The sequence below is a fragment of the Filicampus tigris genome, chromosome 15 (genome assembly GCF_054856515.1).
Source record: "Filicampus tigris isolate MCC_2025a chromosome 15, RoL_Ftig_1.0, whole genome shotgun sequence".
NCBI lineage: Eukaryota > Metazoa > Chordata > Actinopteri > Syngnathiformes > Syngnathidae > Filicampus > Filicampus tigris.
Genome location: NC_141231.1, coordinates 14,643,273 through 14,665,163, shown reverse-complemented (window position 1 = coordinate 14,665,163; position 21,891 = coordinate 14,643,273). Strand labels below are relative to the sequence as shown.

Below are 21,891 nucleotides of genomic sequence, written 5' to 3'. Positions count from 1 at the left end.
TATCACAGTTTGAAAGTTTTTAACTCATCATGCCTCATGCTAACACCAACTTTGACGCGCTCAGGTCCAGAGACGTGGCGGAACTCCGAGCCAACATGACGTTCGACCCTGCCAAGATCAACCTGAAGCAGGCCGAATACCAGTGCGAACACCTGGGACGCAAATCTGTGTGCGTTACCACCGACGTGTGTTTCGTCTACGCCGTCAAATCCGACAAGCGGGATCTTCAGACCGCAGCAGGTCAGACTCTTTGTCCATTCCATCATAGTGGCGTCATTTCACGTTTTTTTTTTTTGAATATCCCCTTCCGCAGTGATCCGTTACAACCTGACCCTGGACGCCCTGCGAGCGAAAGCCCGGGCTTCTTTTCTCGACTCGGACGACAAGAGCGACCGTCGGATTTCGAGAACGGTCGCCTTGGAGGACCGACGGAGGATGTGCGCAAGGGAGATGTTCGTCATGTCGGTAAGCCAAGGTGGATGGGAGGCGAGGAGTGCAGAAGTTAAAAAAAAAAGAAATAAAAAAATAAAGCAACACAGGAACTGACGACAACGATGCGACAGACAGGGAAGTAAAAACAAGCAGACTGACGAGACGACGAGGCACACTCGGATCACACACGAGTGGCTGGAGGGAGCGGATTGATAGACTTCGCGCTTTGCACTTTTGGACATTTGTAGCCACGTGCGCCGTATCAGTCTGCCGTCGCGTTGGCTGCAGCCGGTGCAGTTCTTTGATTAGCTTCCCTCTGGCACCACACACACACAGGAACTAATCAGCGAAAACAGCTGCAGCTCATCTGCAGTGAGTGTGTGCGCGCGCGCGCATGTGTGCAGAATAGTTGTTCCGGCCTTTCTTTGTTTAAATTCACCATCCAGAGTAGGGCACACTGAAAAGAAAAAAAACAAGTTGGAATCTGATATAGCATTATATTAAAAAAAAAAAAAAAATTAAAGTAATATATTTTGAGGAAAATGTAATGTACTGTCCAAAAAAAACAGTCATATCTTTTTAATTTTAGTTATTTTTTAAAGAAGAAATTGTAGTAAAAGGTTGACTGTTTTTGAGAGTATGTTTTCAGTTTTTGAGAGGAAAAATAATAATGTTTATAAGGGGAAACATTTTTTTTTTGCATGTTTTCAAGGGGGGAAAAAAAGTTGTGTATTTTCAAGAAAGTACATTTTCAATTTTTGAGGGGAAAATGAGGCCAATAGGCCAAATACTATTTAAAAAAGAAAAAAAAAAAGTTATACCGGTACATTTTAAAGAAGGAAAAAATGTACTTTTCAATTTTGGAGAAATGAAGGGCATATTACAGAAAATATTTGATATAGCATTAATTAACCCAAAAACGTCTCAGGTTTCCAAAGGAGAAAAAGTCATATATTTTCAAGGATTTTAAAAAATATATATATATTTCAAGTGTGAAAAAAAAAAAGTTGTAATTTCTTTTTTTCTTTAGGAAAAGTCATGTATTTTCAAGAAAAAAAAACCTATATGTTGGCAGGAAAAAGTTAGATGATCTCCAGAAAATTTAAAAAAATGGCTTCTCAAGCATTTATTTTCATTAGGTCACATTACTTAAAGATTGTATAAAAAGTCTTTCAATCTCGACTTTAACCTTGTAAATATTCAACTTGGTGCTGGAAAATATACGACTTTTTTTTCTGAATTTGACCGCTTTATATTCAAGATGTCAGCTTTACAGCTTTACATTTTTCAGTCTATTACGGTCAAAATATAAAAGAGGAATCAATCATAAGTCCTTTTCGTGTTTTACAAGGCCCGACTGGACTTCCGTGACCCTCTCATGGTGTCGCTGGACTTCGGACTGGCCGACGAAGACCGAGGCCCAGTCCTGGATGAAAGCCTGCCCACCTCCGTGAACAAAACGGTACCTTCTCATCTCCAGATCTGCTAAATATTCGCGGCACATGAGTGAGCTATTAATTCCCTTTCTTGTTGTTTTGTCATTTCCACCCCGATTGTTAGCGTTCGGAACATCCCGCCGCCATTTTTCATCCTGCAATAGTTTCAACACGTCTTCCCACACTCCCACGCGCTAACTTCGAAGCTTTCCAAGTAATAGTGGCCGCGATGAGCGATGTGTCCAGATAACGGGGGAGCAAATATTCGCCGCCTGATATGGGAATGAAGCAAACGGGGGTCTTCTTCTTTGTTATTGTTATGAAAAAGGAGCAAGAGGGAAATCACCAGACGGAAGCGACAGTTGCTCGTCTGCTGGATATTATATTACGGTCTAGCGGTCAGTCGGCGTGCACGCTGCATCTTCGTATTCTGGGACTGGGAACAAAATGCACTGTGACCCATGAAGCACTCCGGAGGGGGTGCGGGGGGTGGGGGGTGGGCGGGGAAGCAAAGGAAATTAAGGTCATGCATAAGGAGGCTTTTTACGCAAGTGTACAAACAAACACAAAACCTTGTTTTGATTCACTTTTTCCACTGCTCACTTCATGTTGATCTGGGATGCTGGAGACCACCCGCTAATGCTAGAGGTGTTCCCAAAAGCTGGGTGCGCACCCTTGGTGGTGCTCTCTTAAGTGGAATGGTCATGGGTATATACCGTGAATGCATTTAAAGATCATTTATTCCAGGTCTGGAATATAATAAAATATTATTGTAGGCTCTGAATAAAATAAAATGAAATTTCAGGTCTATGCTAAAGGAACAAATACCAACAAAATACATATATATATACATAAATACATAGAAAAATACAGATGTGGAAATAAAATAAATTATTGATTTGTATTTAGAAAACTGTATTGAATTAAATTAAATTCCAGGTCTGGTTTGTAACAATAACAAAAAACAAAATACAATTTAAAAAATCCAGTTGTGGGCTCAAAATAAAATTAGAAATGAGGTCACACTATACAGTATACTAAAAAAAAAAAAAAAAAGCCCAAAATAAAATATAATTCAATATGCCTGGGCTCTCAGTGAAATAAAATTTTAGGTCTAGGCTCAAACAACAACAACAACAACGAATAAATAAATAAATACATAAGTAATTACGAAATAAATCAAATAAAATTTTAAAATCCAGGTTCAGTCAAAATAAAACTTAATATGAATTTATATATTTGAATTTATAGATTTGTAAAAATAATCAGGTTAATCGAGTGAATAAAATGTATGAATCAAATTCTAGGTAAGTAGTAAGCTAAAGTAGAATAGCAGTAAAATAGAATCAAATAAAACAGAAATCAGTTCTGTGCTCAAAATAAAACGAAACTAAAAAACAAATCTGGGTCCAGAGTAAGAATGAATGAATAAATACATAAATAAATCAAATCATGAAATTTTAATGAAATATAATTCCAGGTTTGTCCTACAACAGCAACAATATTAGACCGTCGGGTTTTAGCCAAATTTGCCAACGCACTCTTGTTACGCTTGGGATGAGTGGCCGGACGTGAACCCTGATGTGTTTAAACGCTCCATATTGAAGCTTTCCTGTTCCTGTAGATTCCCTTGGTAGACTGTGGCAGCGACGAGCGGTGCATCGCTGACCTCTCCCTCCGAGCAGAGCCCAGCGTGACAGGGTGAGCCCACATGCATGCCGCCCACTTCGGAAGTTCACGCATCTAATCAAACCGCAGCGGTTTTACGAGCCTCGCCCAACTTGTGGTGCATGGCTGCCCTCTTGTGGCGGAAGGATCGTCTACATGTTCAGGGTCTTCCTTCGCTGCCCCTCCAGGTTGGTGATCCGAGCCAAGAAGGACAAACTGGACGTGAACATCCGCGTGAGAAACAGCAAAGACAACGCCTACAACACCAAAGTTGTCGTCAGCTTCACGCCGAACATCAACTACGTCAAAGTGGAGGTGACGTCGCTTGACTCTCTGAAAGAGAGAGAAACCGTGTGCTTCTTTTCACCCCCGCAGTCCCGCGGGGGCGCCTGTGACATGGTTTCATTAAAATACCACCTGAGTTAGAATGTAACACTGAAAATGCTGCGCTCACACCGCAGCTCTGCTTACCTTTTTTTTTTTTTTTTCTGGTTGACCGCTGCTTCAAAGTAGCTCTTTCTTCCTTTATGTTAATTAGGCTGCAGTGCAAAAATCACTTGATTGCTGCGCTCTAAAAATGTAATTAATAATTAATTTCATTATAAATAATGTCATTAATTCTCATTTGTTTCTGTAAAGAGTGTTTTAAAACGACTGACGCGGTGATTGACCCTGTTTCCCTTTGGCATGTCAGCCGGAAAAAGACTGCACTCTGAATCACACCAGAGTGGAATGTGCCGTGGGGTACCCCTTCCTGGGGAGCAATGTGGAGGTACCGCTTTAAAGCAAACACCAATAAATCGTGTTTTGCCAATGCTTTTGTTCTTCAAGATGCCATGTGATGTCCACAGGAAGCTTTCAAAGTGAAGTTTGAGGTGAACCCGAATCACATTCGTCACGACATCCAGATCAACGTGACAGCCACAAGGTACAGCCACTTTTTTTTTTTTTTTTTTTATTACAACGAATCACACTGAAAATTATGCTGAGCATTGTCATCATATCGCGTGTGTGTGTGTGCGTGTTATTCCCCACAGTGACAGTGAAGAGCTGACCTCCACCCTCAGCGACAACACTGTGCACATCTCCATCCCCGTCAAGTACGAGGCCGGCCTCGTGTTCACTGTGTGAGTGCGCTTTAAACGCCTGTCGTGTCCTAGTTACCGTCGCTAAGGGCTGGAAATCATTTATTCAACTGATGTCAATACATTTAAGTTGGTGACAAGAAAATGAAATCAAATCCGGCAACGATAACAACAAATTTAAGTTCAAAATCCAGGTGTGAGTTGAACATAGAATCGAATCGAATCCAAATCAATTCAACGCAATATTTCAATTCCATATGTGAGCTCGAGTTATCCTGTTATATGAAATTGTAAATATAAAATTAACATGAAATAAATCAAGGTTTTAGGAGAAAATGTATTACATTTTCAGTGCAGACTGCAACAACAGGAATGTTTAATAAAATACAAATCCAGATCTGGGCATATATTAAAAGAAAATATTGTATGATTCCAGAAAGGAGCTATAAAATCTAATGAAATTCCGCGCAATGATGACATTTTTAAAAAATTAAATTCAAATCCGGGTGTGGGCTCAAAATGAAACAAAACTAGAATAGAATACAAAACAATACACTACAATACAATCAACTAAAGCCAGCTAAGTGGAATGTAATAATTAGATTCCATGTATGAGCTCAATTTATTTGATTCAATTCAATTAATATATCTGGGCATAAAATAAAATAAAATTGATCCAAGGTTGTGGCTGAAAATGAAGTTACATTCAAATCAAGAGCAATTAGAAATCCCGGTCTGATCTTAAATTCTGCTTTTAATTCTCTGAATCTTTGCCTTTGATGCCGTTGTAAAATTAAACATCACCGCCTTGTCAGCATCGATTTCCCGGGGTTTTAATTGTGTCTTTAGCGGTTCATGTCGTATGATGAATGGTTAATCATTCAATCTGAATATGCGTGAATTCTGTGCAGGCGTCCAGTGGATGAGCACGTGGTGGTGAAAGAGGGCGAGCAGTACTTGGGCGTGTTCAACGACACCCACGTGATCGGCGAGGAAGTCAACATCAGCTACACAGTAAGACTCCGACTAGAGTTTCGAATTTTCCAGGCTCAAAATACAAGTCAAGTACGATATTTCAACCCCCAACTGAAGTCAACCCCCAAAAAATCTTTCCAATTTTGATGTGCTATGTCGCCCCACAAGTCTAAACACGGCATTCTGATTGATATTGCGTTTGTGGAATATGAGTTAAGCAGTGAAATCGAGCCGTTTTTTGTCCACGTCAGGGGGGGGGGGCGGCCATTTTGCCGCTTTTGTCGACTGAAAATGACATCATAGTTGCTCAGGGCTCAGGTAACAACCAATCACGGCTCACCTGTTTTCTGAAGCGGAGTCAACATAGAACATATTAGTGTCGAGAAAATTTGGGGGTTGACTTCCCCTTTCAGCAAAAACAAAACAAAAGAAAAACAAAACAAAACTGAAAAGCAATCAAAACATTTTTTTCTGGCATTAAATTCAGAATATTATTCTCTTTCAATGTTAATATTTTTTTAACATTTAAAATTCTAAATAATATAAATCATTACAAATAATTAAAAAAGATACAAAAAAATTCTAGGGTTGAAAAAATGTAGGGATCCCTGCATATTCACAGTTCGGCACATGCAGCGTACTCACCTATTCGCAGATTTTTATTTTTTATTCTTTCCTTCATGGAAAATGCTGATTGATGGCATATCCCCGTTTATTCAAGATTTTTTTTTCTTTTTAATAATAGTGCATTAAAGTGACAGTGTATTAAATGTTTAGATTTTTTCAAAGTTTGTTCATTTTGAAAAAAACATGTATAGTGAAGCATTTTTCAATGTATTTTTTTTGCATGGCCTCACGTGCGTGTGCGTTTTAGGTGGAGAAAGCAGGTGATATGGTGACTCCTCCTCTTGATCTGAAGGTGACCTACCCTGAGCTGTCGCCTCGTAACAATTACTTGCTGTATTTGACGCACATCGTCACCAGCCCGCAAGTGAGCGCCGCCACCACTACCAATACATCACACTTTTTTTAAATTTATTCATTTATTTTTTTTACACAACTTGGAGAAGATCCGTGTTCCGATGGGCTTTTCTCCTACTTGCAGATGAAATGCGATGCGGCCGCTTTGATCAACCCTCTTAATCTCAACCCGGACATCGTAAAACCCAGTCCAAAAAAAGAAACGCTCGGCGTGTTTCTTCTGGTGAGTGGCAAGGGGGCTTTTTTTCCATTTTTATTTATTTTTTTTTTTTTTAAAGTGCAAGTTTCCCTCCAGCCTCACCTGGTGTGTTTGAATTGCACTGCAGAGCTGCGAGAACCTCCCGTGCGCCTCGTTCAAATGCTTCATCCCCGAAGCCAAAGTCAGCCAGGTCAACGTGACCTTCAGAGTGTGGAAGCCCACATTCATCAAGGTCGGTCCCGGAAGATTTTTTTCATTTAATTAAAAACAAAATTATTAAGGCCCATTTTCAGCAATCATTATAATTTGTTTAAATTGCCTATAGTTATTTTTTTTTTTATACTTTAAAAATATTTATTTCATTTTAGATGAATTTTCAGTCTAATTTAACTACTTAAAGCTTCTTTTTTTTTTTTTTTTTAAATGGTGTCAGAAGTAGGATGCCTCTGTCCAGTTCAACAGACCTGAATGATGTTTAACTCTGGCTAAATGGTGTCAGAAGTTGGACCCATGAGGACTTCAAGGGTGTAGACAGACAGTGTGGATTTTTTTAGTTTTTTAATCTAGTATATGCGAGTGAAATCCAGGTTAATGGTAGTTCTCCTCAGAGATCTACCAAAATCATGTCAGAAGTGGGATGCCATCATACGTTACTGCTTTTTGCCCCCGAGACACACACACACACACACACACACTTTAAGGCTTCGGACTACAGTGGAATGTTAGGGTGGCGGTAGACACAATGAACTGAAACGATTTGTATGATTTTTGATGTTATCATTTTTTGGGGCCTCTCAGGCGGACTTTTCGAGTCTGCACATGCTGGTGAACGCCACTCTGGAGAGCAGAAACATCAATCTGTTTGTGCTGAGCCCCAGTGACAGCACCAGAACTGTGAGTCAGTGCTTTCGCATATGCATCGTTTTGTTGATGAAATATCAAATAACTCGTGACTTGTTTTGGCCCCCCATCAGGTTAAGATCCAAGTCTCCAAGGAGAGTTTAGGGGGCATCCCTATATGGATCATCATCATCAGCATCCTCACAGGGCTTCTCATCCTAGCGCTAGTCATCTTCGCTCTATGGAAGGTAATGCTAACGTACTAAAATTCAAAGTACAGTGGTTGTGTGGCGGCCATATTGGCTAGGGGCGACTTTCCCATCAATAGGCAATACGCGGAAATTGAAAATAAATACTAACGTGCTCATTTTCCGCCGATTTTCATGACGTTTACTTTTTGGACAATCCCCCAAAAATTGCTAGCAAAACAGCACACTTGGACAAAAAAAAGTCCCCCATCCCTCATTGAAATGAAAAAGTACGACATTGTGGACAAGTCGTTGGCGTTCTTGTTCTTTCGGTATCTTGTCGTCCACACGCATGGAATTTGTTGCCGTTTATCAGAAGCTAATACTGTTAGCTAGCGCTAATCTGTGCATTCAACAAAATTCAATGTAGCTCTGTTTACCTTGCGCAAAGACACCACTGGCTAATTTAACCATATCCTTCCCCTCCCCACACACTCACTTACCAGTAGAGATTTTATTTCATGATCACTAATGGAGAAATATGGAGCACTTTATACACTACAATGCGCCAAACACAAATACCCCACACTCAGCCACCGAGGCGACAACTCACCATGTCGTTTTCTGAGGTTCAATTTCAAAATATTTCATAAAGAGCAAGCCCCATACCGCTCAATTCATTCTTTGAAGCATCTTTTATCAATTTCCTTCAACCATTTTGCAATTTCCAACTGTAAACGTTTGTTGTCTTCTCCTCCAGATGGGCTTCTTCAAAAGAAAATCCCGGGAGCTCTCCAAGGAGGAAATGATGGATTGAAGCTTACACGCAAACAGGAAGTGAACGCCGCTTCTGGAGTCACTTAAAAAAAAAAAAAAAAAACCAGCGAAAAAAAGAAAAAAAAAACACTAAGTGTGTGACGACACACGGCGACTACCTTGGAGTACAAAAAGCCGTTCAACGGAGCCCATCGCTGACACGTTTGCATTTGGACTGTTATGTACTTCAGTTGAAAAAAAAATAATGCACTTTTTTTTTTTTTTGCTATGAACATCAAAAATTGCCACATCACCACATGTGTACTGTACAGAGACTCTGACTCATAGCAGGTGTGGGGCACCCTTTCACTATTTCAGTTCTCGTAAAGTGTTGATTCATTATGAGGCTCTTGGAATCGCTGTTTATTGTTATTCTTCTGACAAATTAACCGACTTTTGGGGGCGTCAACTTGCTTGAAAACTCACCATTTTTGACACGAGTGCATGCTGGGGACAGTATTCTAGACACCCCCCGAAAACTCTTTCAGCAGCACCCCTTAGATTAGTTACAAAAAAAAAAGTCTCATAGACACAGACCTGATATTGAACGGGAAGTCGGCCATTTTAACTTGAAGTAACCAATTTGCCCAAAATGGCTGCTTCAATCCCTGACTTCCTGTTTTATTTTGGGCAAGTTTTTGGAAAAGTGTTTGCGAGAGCCCGTCCATCACTGCTTACAGCTTTGACGAATTCAATGATCATTGGTGCGTTTAATGTTTTTTTCTGGTGTGGCCCGTCCCAGAGACACTGTATGTATATTTGAGCGTTTTCACGCATGCTAGCGTCACGGCACATTTCTTCACATCCTGTTTTTTTGTATTTTATTCTGCCAAAAAAGAAAAAAAGATGAAAATACAAATATTTTTCTAAATTGTGTGGCCTTTTTGTTTAATCCCAAAACCTCCCATTGTACTGTAAATAGCACAAAAATAATCTTTAAAATGTACATAATGTATCTTTTTTTTTTTTTTTTTTTTTTTGTCGTTGTTGCAATAATTCACGTGATTTAAGAGATGTTGCCCACAAACCTTTTTTTGTGCTCAGGTATTATTACCTATATAATATCAAGGACACTAATTACACGTAGATGACGTAGAGGCAAATTATGGATTTGTGTAAATATGAAACATGGATTTATTTTGAGGAGCAAATGAAAGTACAGCGGAACCTCTAAAATTGAGTTTCTACCAGTAGTAATTTGAAGCATTTTTACTCATGGAGGCAGCACTTCATACACTGACTACACTGTGTGTATATGGCATATGGAATCTGTACATCAAACAAAACATAATGCAGCTCTGCTTACCTTTTGGGTTTGACATGATAGCATTGGGGCATGTGGGTGTTTTGTTTGGGTAACTTTAAATTTTAACTGTAAACAGTGTCAAATTCAAAGTATATCTACTCGTGCCTCGAAGATGCCATGGGAAAAAAGTTTACCAAAAAAAATCACATTTTGTTCATAAACTTGTATACATAACTGCTTTTTCTTGTTTATACCATAGTATTCCATTGCCTGTTCTATGGTAATCATCATACTTTTTTGCCATTGATTTAAAACTTTGCGAGATTTCTTGACATGATTTGAGATGATTTTGAACCTTTGAGGCATATTTCGCCACTTTAGAGGTTCTCCTGTGTCATTGGTCTGTGCTGAAAATATTTTTGCAGTTTTTTTTCCCTCTCTTTTAATACTTTAATTTATTTTTTTTCTAAACTGTTACAAGTCAACAGTGTGATCATCCAATGTGGCACCACAGTACGCAATACTTTCCAGGTGCATTCTTTCAGGATTTTTTTTTTTTACTCTTTTACTTTCCATATTTAAGCACAAATTGTTTGTACAGAAGGTCATTTATGAAAATGTTATGTCTGTTATTTACGTAGATAGACTAAATGTGGTCTGGAATCACTTTTTTTTTTTTATATAAGATCTGCAAGCAAAACGACACTGCTGTGAAGTCTTTAATGTGATGATGCACTGATTTGTTTTGCCAGGCTGTCTCGCTTTCTGGTCAGCACACACGAACTGAATGAATGCCCTGTATGAAATAAAAGCCTCTTTTTTAACTTGACTGTTAATTGCATATTTTGACAGCGCACTAATGTTTGATAGAGCTCTTGTCTCATTTGTAAGTACAATGTCATATATACTGTCTTCTTTCTTGTCAAATATTTTAAATTTACTCAGTTTATTTTGTGTACTATATAAATATTTCCATACAAATCCCCATATATTTCAAGTTTACTGTTTTTATCTTTTTCAACCTAATGCTATTTTATTTGCATATTTTTACAAATAAATGATTTTTTTTTAAAATGCCTTCAATACTTTTAAACTTCTGGTTTTTGTATCTTAGCATTTTTTATCATCCGGGATTTATTTTATACATTTAGTTACACTGTACTGCATTTTATTTGCCCATTTTGCACCCCAAAAAATGTATTTTTGAATTAGACAAAATTTTCTGAAAATGAAGTTACTGTATCAACGCTGAAACTTTTTACAGAGTTTAGTTGAAATATTAACAAATAAATTCATAAAGAAAAATCCTTTCCTTGGTTTGTCACCAAGGTACCCAAAAGAGTTACTAACTTGATTTTTAATTCCAGAATCATACTAAAAGTCAGTTACTTAATAAGTGAAGGCTGAGGCCTGTACAATTGAGTTATTTATTTATTTAAATATATATAATATTCATGGTGACTAAATCAACTATAGTCCAATCTAACCTGTTAAACGAGACATTACGGTGCCTGCCAGTCTAAAATGGGGACTGTCATGTACGACGCAATACTTCTTCCTTGCGTTTCATTTATGCGATTCCACGCAGTAGCGCGCCGCCTTGCGTCGTTCGCCAGCACTGTAGCTGTAAGTGGCTGCCTTGGGGAGGGGAAAGCTGGGCAAGGGGGACCATCTTGGTCGTAAAAAAACAAACAAACAAACAAAAAAACCCAAAACAAGGGAAGCAAGAGCGACATCTTCCCCGTTACTGCATCTCCCCATTCTCGCATCGTCGACGGCGCTGTGGGGGAGCCCCGGGAAGGGCTTGCTTTGTGGGCCGCTTGTAGGATGTCCCGTCATGAGGGTGAGTTGATGGAACAGCGCCGCCGTGGCTAACTGGGCTATGCTACAAGCTCCTGTCCAAGCTTAAAATGAAGCGAACGCATCAAGATCACTCTTAGTTTTAGACACTCCGTTACACGTTTAGGCACCGACAGCCATTTTAGGACTTTAGTTCGGAACTAACTCGACAACATGGCGTAGCTTAGCAGTTAGCCGTTGCTAGGAGCTGCCCTGTTAGCCTGGGCTAGTAGTGCTACGTGTGCTAACAGCGCCAACAACATCTTGTCGTTGTGGGCTTACTTTTTGTCACGTAAACACACTAAATAACACAAGTTGACACACATTACATACACGCTACGTATGTTCTGTCAGCCATGTGCTAGCCAGGGAGCTAACATTGGCTCCCTCAAAGTGTGTCGTTTAGCGAGTGCACTGTCATCAAGAGTCAGGCCGCAAAAGTCTCCAACGTGTTTTAAGCACTGATACAAATTTAAGGGGATATTTTCAAATACAAATGACGCGTTAGATATCTAAATTAGACGGCTGTGCGTACGTATTCGCCACCTCGGAAGTTGTGCGTAATACTAGCACGTTAACATAAGCGAGATCAAGGAGAACCGCCGCGCTAAAGTTGGTCATGTGGCACAAAGATGGAACTTTATTTTGCACCCAGCGTGCTTTTTCGAAGATATTTTGAAACGGCAGACATTTAAAATGTCATTTAGAGTAGGCAGCCAACCGCCGTTCTCATACAAAGTGAACTTTAATCTTTAACCGACGCTCAGAGGTGCGTGTTTGCTAATTGTTTGTATGAGTGCAGAGAGGTGTGTCAGAAAGGTTCCTGGATTACGGCTTTTCCCCTTCAAACTAACACGTCTATTGATCGCACCTGTAGCGTTTGCTTTTTTCAGTGTGTAAGAAGTGGCCACAGTTGTGCAAGCTTAACTATTGCCATCTTACAATGCCCCGAGCATCTGACAGTTCCTGGCCGAGAAGAACATCACCAAGCTGGAGCAACCTGCCGACTCACTTGGGCTGCCATGAGGTTTTTTTTTTCCTCGTTCCTAAACTCAAGCGGGTCATCGAGGGGAGCCGTTTCAAAGATGTGGATGACACTAAAATGACCGGGAAGAATTCCCGGAGTAAATGAATGCGTGGCTGAGAAGGCTGGGAAATTCTGTTAGACTTGAGGAGGAGTAGCTTGAAGAGTAAAACGGTACTTTTCTGACACACCTCATATGTTGGCTTCATGGCAATGGCAGTACAGAATGTATTTTAGTACGGTACATTTGGATCCCAGGAAGGAATAAGATTTAATCTTGGGATCGTTAAGCATTAGTGTCCAAGTAATTTTGCCTTTTTTTTTTGTTGTTGTCATAAAACAAGAAAAAGTCCAGTTGCCTCGATGCAGCCTTTACTGGTTATAGGGCTTGAAACTATTACTTGACTAAAATTCCACATCGCTGTGTAAATCTTGTTGTTGACTAATAACTAATCGTGTATTTTTTGGCATATCGTCTTCAATTTGCTAATTTACAGAAGTCTTTTGACTTTCCAGCCTGCTGCCGTTAGTGGACTAAAACTCTCCGTGGAGCAGTGGAAAGTCCAGGTGGCAAATTTTTCATACATTTGCACAGGTCGAAATGTGAATATAAACCGGTGTTGGATGAGAATAGTGGTTAGCCTCGCTGGCGCCATTACTCTTTAAAAAAAAATAATAATAATTTTAAATTCTCTCAGCGGGACCACAGGACTGGCGGCGGGGCACCAGGGCAGCAGCGCACAATGAAGCTCCATCTTTGCCACCACAATGTTTTTGTCCAGTAACGTACGGGCAACGACTGTCTGCTATTGACAATTTTATTCATATCAACAACTTTCAGCGGAATACAGTAGTGTGTTGTTTTTTTTTAATTGCTTATTTGTTTCCATGCCAGTCTGTTGAAATATATTTCCTACTTGAAACTGGTCCACGGTTGGGAAAAAAAAACAAATGCTATACTGAAAGATATCGTCTTCGGCTGGATTTTCATCACTTTATAGTCAACTACAAAAAAATGATTAGCCGTTCAACCCCTAGGAGATTACGGTGACCTGGATGACTGTGAATCTGCACAGCCATTCCTACATCACAGTAAGTTCTGTTTCGGTTCTTCGGTTATCGTCCCACCTGTCTTAAGTGACAAAAAGAAGCCATAGAAAAAGTACTGAGCTGAGGTTTGTTTGACTTTTCTTTGTCTTTTTTTTTTTGTCTCTTTTAGGTGTGAGCTGCGACGCTTGTTTGAAGGGAAACTTCCGGGGAAGACGCTTCAAGTGTCTCATCTGCTACGACTACGACTTGTGCGCGTCGTGCTACGAGAGCGGCGCCACCACCACGCGACACACCACAGAGCATCCCATGCAGTGTATATTAACCAGGGTAGACTACGGTAAGCCTTGCGTTGTTTCCTTTTCACTGTTATTATCCACGATGGGCCATTTGTTATGGGAAACACGTCCGCCTTATAGTTGAGGTGGGGAAAAAAAGTAGGTTCTCGGGCGTAAAGAAATGTGGATTGCCCAAAAATAAGGCATTTTTGGGATCTCATGTTTTTAAAAGGGAAAAAATTTGTTTGTTTTCAAGAAATAATGTCCTCATTGTCTCTGTATTAAGAAAAGCACTATACTACGGTTTTTAAAAACTCATTTTTGAGATAGAAGATATCGTCTTGTATATTTCCGCGTTACAGACATTGCATTAATGTGAAAATGAAAAATGTTTCAAAAGTTGGACGTAAGTGTTTTTCACAGGACAGTGACGATTTTAGACGTTGACGTTTTTAGAGGAAAAGTCGTATTTTCAAGAAAGTCGCATAACCAACCTTTTTCGAGAAAAAAAAGTTGTACATTTTCTCGAAAAAATATATATTAACAGACAAAAAGTAGGTAGTTTTTAAGAAAAGAAAAATGCACATTTCTGTGAAGTCCGATATTTTCACGAAAAGTCATATTTTCAAGGACAAGCTGTTTTTGAGAGAGAAAAGTGATTGTATTACTGGACAAAAAGTCATATTTTAGAAGAAAAAAAGTCATTTTAGATAAGAAGTGTATTTTCTCAGAAGTCATGAAAAAGGAAGAATAAAGTTGTACATTTTCAAGAAAAAAAATTGCTCATTTAAAAAATATTGTACATTACTGGAAAAAAAATTAGATGTTGGAGGAAAAAAAGTCTCGCATTATAGAGAAAAAAAAGTTATTCACGTGGGCGACCCTCAACCCTCGCGTCGCTTTGGCTCCTGCAGATTTATATTATGGCGGCGACACCTTCTCGCTGGAGCAGCACCAGGCGTTCACGTGTCCTTACTGTGGCAAGATGGGCTTCACAGAGACGTCTTTGCAGGAGCACGTCACCGCCGAGCACCCGGAGACCTCCACCGAGGTGGTGAGTATGCCCACGCTCTCTTCCCGAGACAGTCACTTTCCTTTCATTATTTTTTAATTTTTATTTTATTTTTTAAAGATACCTGTAAGTTTTCGCTCGTACCTTTTGCCGTCGCGTTCCAGATCTGTCCCATATGCGCCGCCTTGCCTGGGGGGGATCCCAACCACGTCACAGATGACTTTACAGCCCACCTCACTCTTGAGCACAGAGCACCCAGAGATTTAATATCCTTTCACTAATTGAACTAACATCGTCATTGGATGTATGCGTCACCAACAGATACTGTATGTCCTCTCCGCTTGTAGCGACGGCCAGCAAAGGTAAAAAGCTCATAAAGCCATCAAGACCCCGACATTGATATTTTTCATCGGTGGCATTTTGACTTGAATGCGCCAATGGCAGCCGCTCGGTTTATTAAAACACCCTCCACTGCCCCAACCGTCTTCACTACGCGTCAAAACAAAGGGAATGAAGGCGAAGTACATGTTTGAAGGACAGCTAAGGTGACTAAAAGTAATACGCCAAGCATCAGCAACCTTTTTGTAATGAACCATGCAAGTGATTGGTAGTCATTTGGTCAACTGAGTCCGACAATCGTTTATTAATAGCAATGTCGACAACAGCAAAAATGTTTCCAAAATAAGCACACAATTCATTGCAACATGACAGGGGTACTAACATTCAAATGTAAACCCTCAAAAAAAAATCTGCCAAAAATGGCAGATTTTTGCAGATTTTTCCTCTCTGTGAAGTTAAACACTGAAAGACAGTCATGTTCTGCCTGTAATCCTTTCTTGTTGAAAGCGTTGAGGCACCAAATAAGTGATCGCCCGATTAATCGTTTATCGAATTGCATTCTGTCAAATATTAAAATCGACATCGGCCTAAAAATCCTGACCGATCAGGCCCTACTTTGTCGTAATATATCGGCAACTTTTGACTGATCTAACTGATACTTGCAAGTCGGAATCTTTTGTTGCCAACAGCGTTAACAAAAACAGCCGCTCACTGCCACTTTGTCATAATACGCCAGTCACGAAGATGTATAATTGTAGTCGCTAAATACATTGCTGATTGGATGTTTGTGGGGAACCACTGGGATAATGAACCGCAGCTTATGACTCACAATATGTTCCAAAATCTCGAGTGCCACGCGCACGTCAAAATGAGCCTGTGTGCGATGCTACTCCAATGTCTGATATCAATGCGGCGCTTTGATGACATCATGAGCTTTGTGAAACCACACAGGGTTACCTCGTTGTCTTTAGTCACAAGCTGAAAGAAACTCCCCTTTATGGCACTACGAGGGGAAAAAAAAAATAAAAATGCACACCTTCCGCGCCGCTGTCACGCCTTAACGGGCCTCGCTTCACGACGAGTCCAGCAGCGTCCGGCACGTGCGGCGGATGTTCCACCCCGGGCGGGGACTGGGCGGCCCCCGAGCGCGACGCACCAACATGCACTTTACCGGCGGCTCCACGGGCGGCCTGTCCTCGTCCACGTCGTCGTCGCAGAGCTCCACCTACACGCCCAGCAACAGGGAGGCCATGGATCCCATCGCAGGTGAGTGCACCGACGACATGTGCAGAACTTTCCGTTTCAGCGAATAACGGTTGCCTGAAGTTGAGTGTCAATCAACCGCATATAAGGGCAATCGCTTGCTTGGAGACATGATTAATGGACAACCTTATTGTAACATTGCGTCTCTTTTTATTTTTTTTTTTCACAAAACGCAAATTGCGTCCTTAGAATTTTTGTCATTTTCAATGTTTTTTTTTAAAACTTTTTTTCTTATTTGACGTTATTCTCAGAACTATGTGACTTTACCTAATTTTTCATTAAAAAAAAAAAAAAAAATTTAATACGGCGTCATCCGCTTAACATGCAGTGGGATTTTGTCAGAAAAATATTCAGAGACGTTGCAACAATTTCCCGCGACGATACTTCTGAACTATTTTTAATCAATATGATTTAATTTTGCCATATTTGGAATATTGCGGCCAAGTTTTGCTGCGTACCCAGTATTTTTGACATTTTATTCTACTGACTTTCTCCGATCTTTTTAACGTTTTTTATGATTTTTGATCAATTAAGCAACAGTTTTGTATGATATACAACTGTAGCCACTTGTGTTGCTATTTCCCTCAGAAAAGTAATGACGTCATTCTTGTACACATTGTGACTTTTTTTCAGACAAATCAGACCTTTCTTGCATATAAATGTTTCTTTTCATTTTGTTTTTTTGACTTTACATTTTTTTTGCAAGGCACGATTAATCAACAAGTCCACACATTCGACATAATTCTGATGATCGATTCATTGTTTATGATGCCTTGTACAGGCTATTTTAAATGCTGTTTTAGCGATTGGGGTAATAAAAAAGTATTTTATACTCTTAAAGTTACATCAGTTACAGTTGAGGGCAGGCAAAAGAGTATGAAGTTGTTCAAGCTGTTTGTTTTCCGCCAGAGTTGTTGTCGCAGCTGTCGGGCGTGCGGCGCGCGGCGGGCGGCCAGATCAACTCGTCGGGGCCGTCGGCCTCGCAGCTGCAGCAGCTCCAGATGCAGCTGCAGCTAGAGCGCCAGCAGGCGCAGGCGGCGCGCCAGCAGGTGGAGACGGGCAGGCACGCCGCCCGGCGCGGCAACAATCCGGCCAACGCCTCCGGCTCGGCCACCGCCGCCATCCCGCCACCCAGCGCGGCCGCCGCCAACACGAGCGCGCCGGCCGAAAGCAACCCCTCGTCGTCATCCCACAACTCTCAGTTTCTATTAGCACGGTAGGTGGCACTTGCGTTTACTTGGTATACATGCAGTCTAATAAGCTAAAAACAAGCTTTCTTAAAAAAAAAAAAAAACATTTTATTTATATTTCGTCAATATGTATTGTTGTGGTTTTATTTTCTAGGCTTTCTAATACTAATGCTAATACTTGTATTTTTACAATCATTTTTCTTTAGGATGAAATATTGAACTGTTGACTGTATTGTACTAAAAAAAAAAAAGTACATTTTTAAAGCTGCTATTTCACGTAAAAATCAAAAACTTTTCTAATGTTTTTCTGAACATACTTTATGACAAAATATTTTGACATACAAAAACAACATTTGAAACTGATGACCATATATATATTTTTTTTGCGTGTGCTCCCACACAACGAGCGCCACTGTGAATATTTCGACCCTCTCAGAGATCTAAATAAGGCAAACGAAGTATAAAAAAAAAAATAAAAAAAAGTCAAATGTGAGCATTGCCATTTTCCTTGTCACCGGCGCGCAGGCTGAACGAGCCCAAGATGTCGGAGGCGGAGCGTCAGCTGGCGGAGGGCGAGCGCGCCGACCGCAGCCTGTTCGTTCAGGAGCTGCTGCTGTCCACGCTCATGCGCGACGAGAGCTCGTCGTCCGACGAGGACGAGCGGCGGGACTTCGCCGACTTTGGCGCCATGGGCTGCGTGGACGTCATGCCCCTCGACGTGGCGCTGGAGCACCTGCAGCTCCGCGAGAGAGCCTCCGCCGCCAAGGAGCCTCCGCCGCCGCCTCTTTGATGTCCAGGCGGTGCGCAGACTCTGTCCCACCTGCTGCAACTGTCAGTGATGGATGCCCCCCCCTCCTCCCCCTTTCCCTCAAAAAGCCCTTCATCCCATACTTTTTTGTGGAGGGGGGGTGGGGCAGTTGGGGGATTTGGGTTGTGTGTGAATGTAATGTCAGGCCATTTTTTTTTTTTTTTTTACATTTAAGCAAAACTCTAAGGAGCAGCATACATGACATGAGGGACACAAATTTAATTGTGGGTATATAAAATGCCCCATAAAATGCTTATTTCTGGCCACAAAACTGTTGCACTCAACGCGCTTATTTCTGGTGATAAAAGCGGGGTATAACCTTCGCATTAAATTTTGACCCTGAAATAGGCATTACGTGCGCACAAAATACTAATTTATGGCCATAAGGTGCACACCAAGTACTTAAATACAAAATAAGTCTAAGGTGTGCACAAAATGCTCATTTTGTGTCCACAAAAAGCTCAATTGTGGATCCTGAAATAAGTATAGTGTGTGCATGGAATCCGTATTTCTGGCCATGAATAAGTGTAACGGGCACAAAATATACATTTTTGTTCACGAAAAAGGTTTTAACGTGCGCATGAGAATTTAATTTATTGCCATGCAAGGTGCACACGGAACACTACTTTGTAGCCATAAAATAAGTAAAACGTTCGCACAAAATGCTTATTTGTGACTGCAAAATGCTAAATTCTGGCTCCAAAAAGGTTTAACTTACTCACAAAATAATGAATGGCCACAAAATAGTTTTAACGAGCATTCTAATTCTTGGGTTTACAGTAGGGGTCACCATCTTTGAAACTCAGGGCTACTTCTAGGCTAATGCTAAGGGCTTCCAATTCGATACACAATTCTGTAATAAGTTCACTCAAATTACCTTTAGTTATGTTACTAACGTTATAGGGCAAGATTGGAATAAAGCCCTGCTGCAAATACATGACCTCTGCTTTACCTTTTCTAGAGAAAGCGCGCTTGATTTGCAAATGACGTGGCGGTCAACAAATTAGCATTTTCTTTGCACGTTAGATCTGTATTATAGCCACAATTTAAATACCCGCCCCCACCCATGTCATGTCTGGGGCTCCGTAAAAGTCAACCAGATTAAGTGGGGCTCAACATAGCAACGGAGCAAGCGAGCATACAGATATATATAAATATATATATATATATATATACATATATGAAAGAATATATGAAGGTGATAATCATTCAGTTGCCCCATCAGTGAGAATGCTTGACGGCTACCAACGGTTGCTTCCTATAGAATGCAACTCCAAACCCTCACTACTTCGCTCCATAGAATCCCACCCCACCCATCCATGCCCCGCGCCTATAAATAGCCCCCCAGCCTCCATTGACAAGCCCAGAGGACGTGGGGCACCCTCTGCCCAAGCTGCTGTGTGTGTTTCTGACCATTATCAATAAAAAAAACAAAACAAAAAAAAAAAAAAAATTAAAAGTGTTCGGATGGGTTACCGTAATACTGCATGCGGTTCTTTGCAGCGTGCATGATGTTTAATCACAGAAAAAGACTCAACAACAAACAAAAAAAAAAACAAAAAAATCCCAAAGCTGACACGCTAACTCTAGTTAGCTTTCCTCGGACGCCTCTAGAATCCAGAGATTGTGCTTCTCTCCGGGTTATTGGTCATGAAGAAAAGCCGCGTCTGAATACGCACATCGGAAGGAAAAGTCACAAAAAATGTTTTAGTGAGTAGACGCCATGTACTATAATCCATAAATGAGTGCTTGTGTCTGTTCACTTGTTTTTGTTTTCTTTTTCTTTTTTTTTTCTTTTTTTCCACATCATTTTTCTGTTAAGGCTAGCACTTTGTATTTATTCATGTTTGTTTCGGAGCCTTGACGAATCTCGCCGCTTTCGCGCCTTCTACGTTGACCCTCCTGTGTACAATACTACAAGATGTATATTGAATTTTGTGGCTTTAATAATGGTTCAAAGACATGGGCGGACGTTTCTTCTTTTTACAAAAAAAAAAAAAAAAAAAGTACATTTAGAGTACAATAAATCCAAACTCTGCACTTTTGATGAAGCCAAGAGGCCCTCACCGCTTTGCCCCTCCTTGTGTTGAAATCAAGCCCAAGTGTGTTGTTGTCATGCTAAGGCCTAGCGAGTGTTTGGGCGGTGGCGAATGTTTATTTCTCGTCAGGGTTCGTGCAAGGTGGCAAGACAAACCGTCGGCGACCATTAAAACTGTTGGCGAACGTCTTTGCGATCTCGGACGAACCCTGACGAAAAATCAATGTCGCTACCCTCGCGAACGTTTGCAGCTCAGTGGGATACGGGCTTAAAAGGAGATAAAGCCAGTCAACATTGCAAGAAAAAAAGATGAGCAGAGATAAGACTATATAGTTATGCGGACAAAAAAAAACAATACATGAAGTCGTAATGTTAGATGGGCGGAAAAAAGTCATGTAATGTCACATTTCCCGCCCCAAAAAAATAATGTGGTGGAAAGTTGAAAGGTTATATGAAAGTTATACATTGATGAAGAAAAAGATGGGAAGTTGTAAGAGAGAGAAAAAAAATGGTTCCTTTTTTATTTTTTTTTAAATTTTTTATTATTGAACATGGAAAAGCAACTATTCCAGTCTGGTGATGGGCCATACATTTGATACCTTGGCCTTCAGTAGTGATGTACACGTGTACTGGAAGCAGTCAAGCCATGAAAAATGCTGCAAAATTATGAGAATAGACTGTTGGAATAATGTTAGGTTGTAAATGTGGGTCAGTGCCTTGCTGACCCTCGACTGATTCTCATAAATGTAAAATGATGCTAATAATACAACTTCATTCTTGCAAAATTATTTTACGCTGTTAAACATGACTACTTTGTTCTCATCATTTTCTTAAGACTGAATGAGCTTAATTGTTCACAAAATAGATTTTTTTTTTTTTTTAAATGGATACGAGAGCTGGAGAAAAAGAAGGTCAAGTGTCAGTGGTCATGGCACAAAGCCTTGAGGAACGCCACAGGTAAAGTAGAAAAACAAGCATCAGGTGTAAATTGAGCGTTAGCGATGTATGTGCTTTATCAACTAACAGATTAGTGTCGTTTAGAAGCGGCTGTTGACGAAAAGGAGGACAACCTTGAGGGTCCAACCCCAGCATCCGGAACCAGCGGCTCTTATTGCAAGGTGAGAAAGCCCCTCACCCACTATGTGCTTACTAAGTCTTACGATAACACCATAGGGGACAATCATACC

At 40.5% G+C, this 21,891-nt stretch overlaps 2 protein-coding genes across 6 annotated transcripts in view; both read left to right on the top strand.

The window, feature by feature from the left end:
• itga1 (integrin, alpha 1) overlaps positions 1-10,695 on the top strand; it is a 58,797-nt gene extending 48,102 nt beyond the window's left edge. For all 4 annotated transcript variants that reach the window (XM_086053672.1, XM_086053671.1, XM_086053670.1 and 1 more), the window contains 15 exons: positions 65-240; positions 314-465; positions 1,784-1,894; positions 3,493-3,569; positions 3,725-3,851; positions 4,231-4,308; positions 4,388-4,464; positions 4,574-4,663; positions 5,533-5,635; positions 6,471-6,587; positions 6,702-6,800; positions 6,904-7,008; positions 7,575-7,670; positions 7,751-7,864; positions 8,565-10,695. In XM_086053672.1, the coding sequence (XP_085909798.1) occupies positions 65-240; positions 314-465; positions 1,784-1,894; positions 3,493-3,569; positions 3,725-3,851; positions 4,231-4,308; positions 4,388-4,464; positions 4,574-4,663; positions 5,533-5,635; positions 6,471-6,587; positions 6,702-6,800; positions 6,904-7,008; positions 7,575-7,670; positions 7,751-7,864; positions 8,565-8,621 (1,579 nt within the window). In that variant the 3' untranslated portion in view covers positions 8,622-10,695. The remainder of the gene's footprint in view (positions 1-64; positions 241-313; positions 466-1,783; positions 1,895-3,492; positions 3,570-3,724; positions 3,852-4,230; positions 4,309-4,387; positions 4,465-4,573; positions 4,664-5,532; positions 5,636-6,470; positions 6,588-6,701; positions 6,801-6,903; positions 7,009-7,574; positions 7,671-7,750; positions 7,865-8,564) is intronic.
• A 745-nt stretch (positions 10,696-11,440) lies between these two features.
• On the top strand, positions 11,441-20,632 carry kcmf1 (potassium channel modulatory factor 1). Of its 2 annotated transcripts, XM_086052962.1 has the most exons (8): positions 11,441-11,709; positions 13,768-13,821; positions 13,949-14,116; positions 14,969-15,108; positions 15,231-15,332; positions 16,482-16,671; positions 17,578-17,884; positions 18,384-20,632. In XM_086052962.1, exons 1-8 carry the CDS (start codon positions 11,694-11,696, stop codon positions 18,646-18,648), a joined length of 1,242 nt encoding a protein of 413 aa, XP_085909088.1. In that variant the 5' UTR covers positions 11,441-11,693; the 3' UTR covers positions 18,649-20,632. The 2 variants fall into 2 exon arrangements, with proteins under 2 accessions (XP_085909088.1, XP_085909089.1); XM_086052963.1 differs by lacking the exon at positions 13,768-13,821 and having other exon boundaries at positions 11,444-11,709.
• Positions 20,633-21,891: the final 1,259 nt, after the last annotated feature.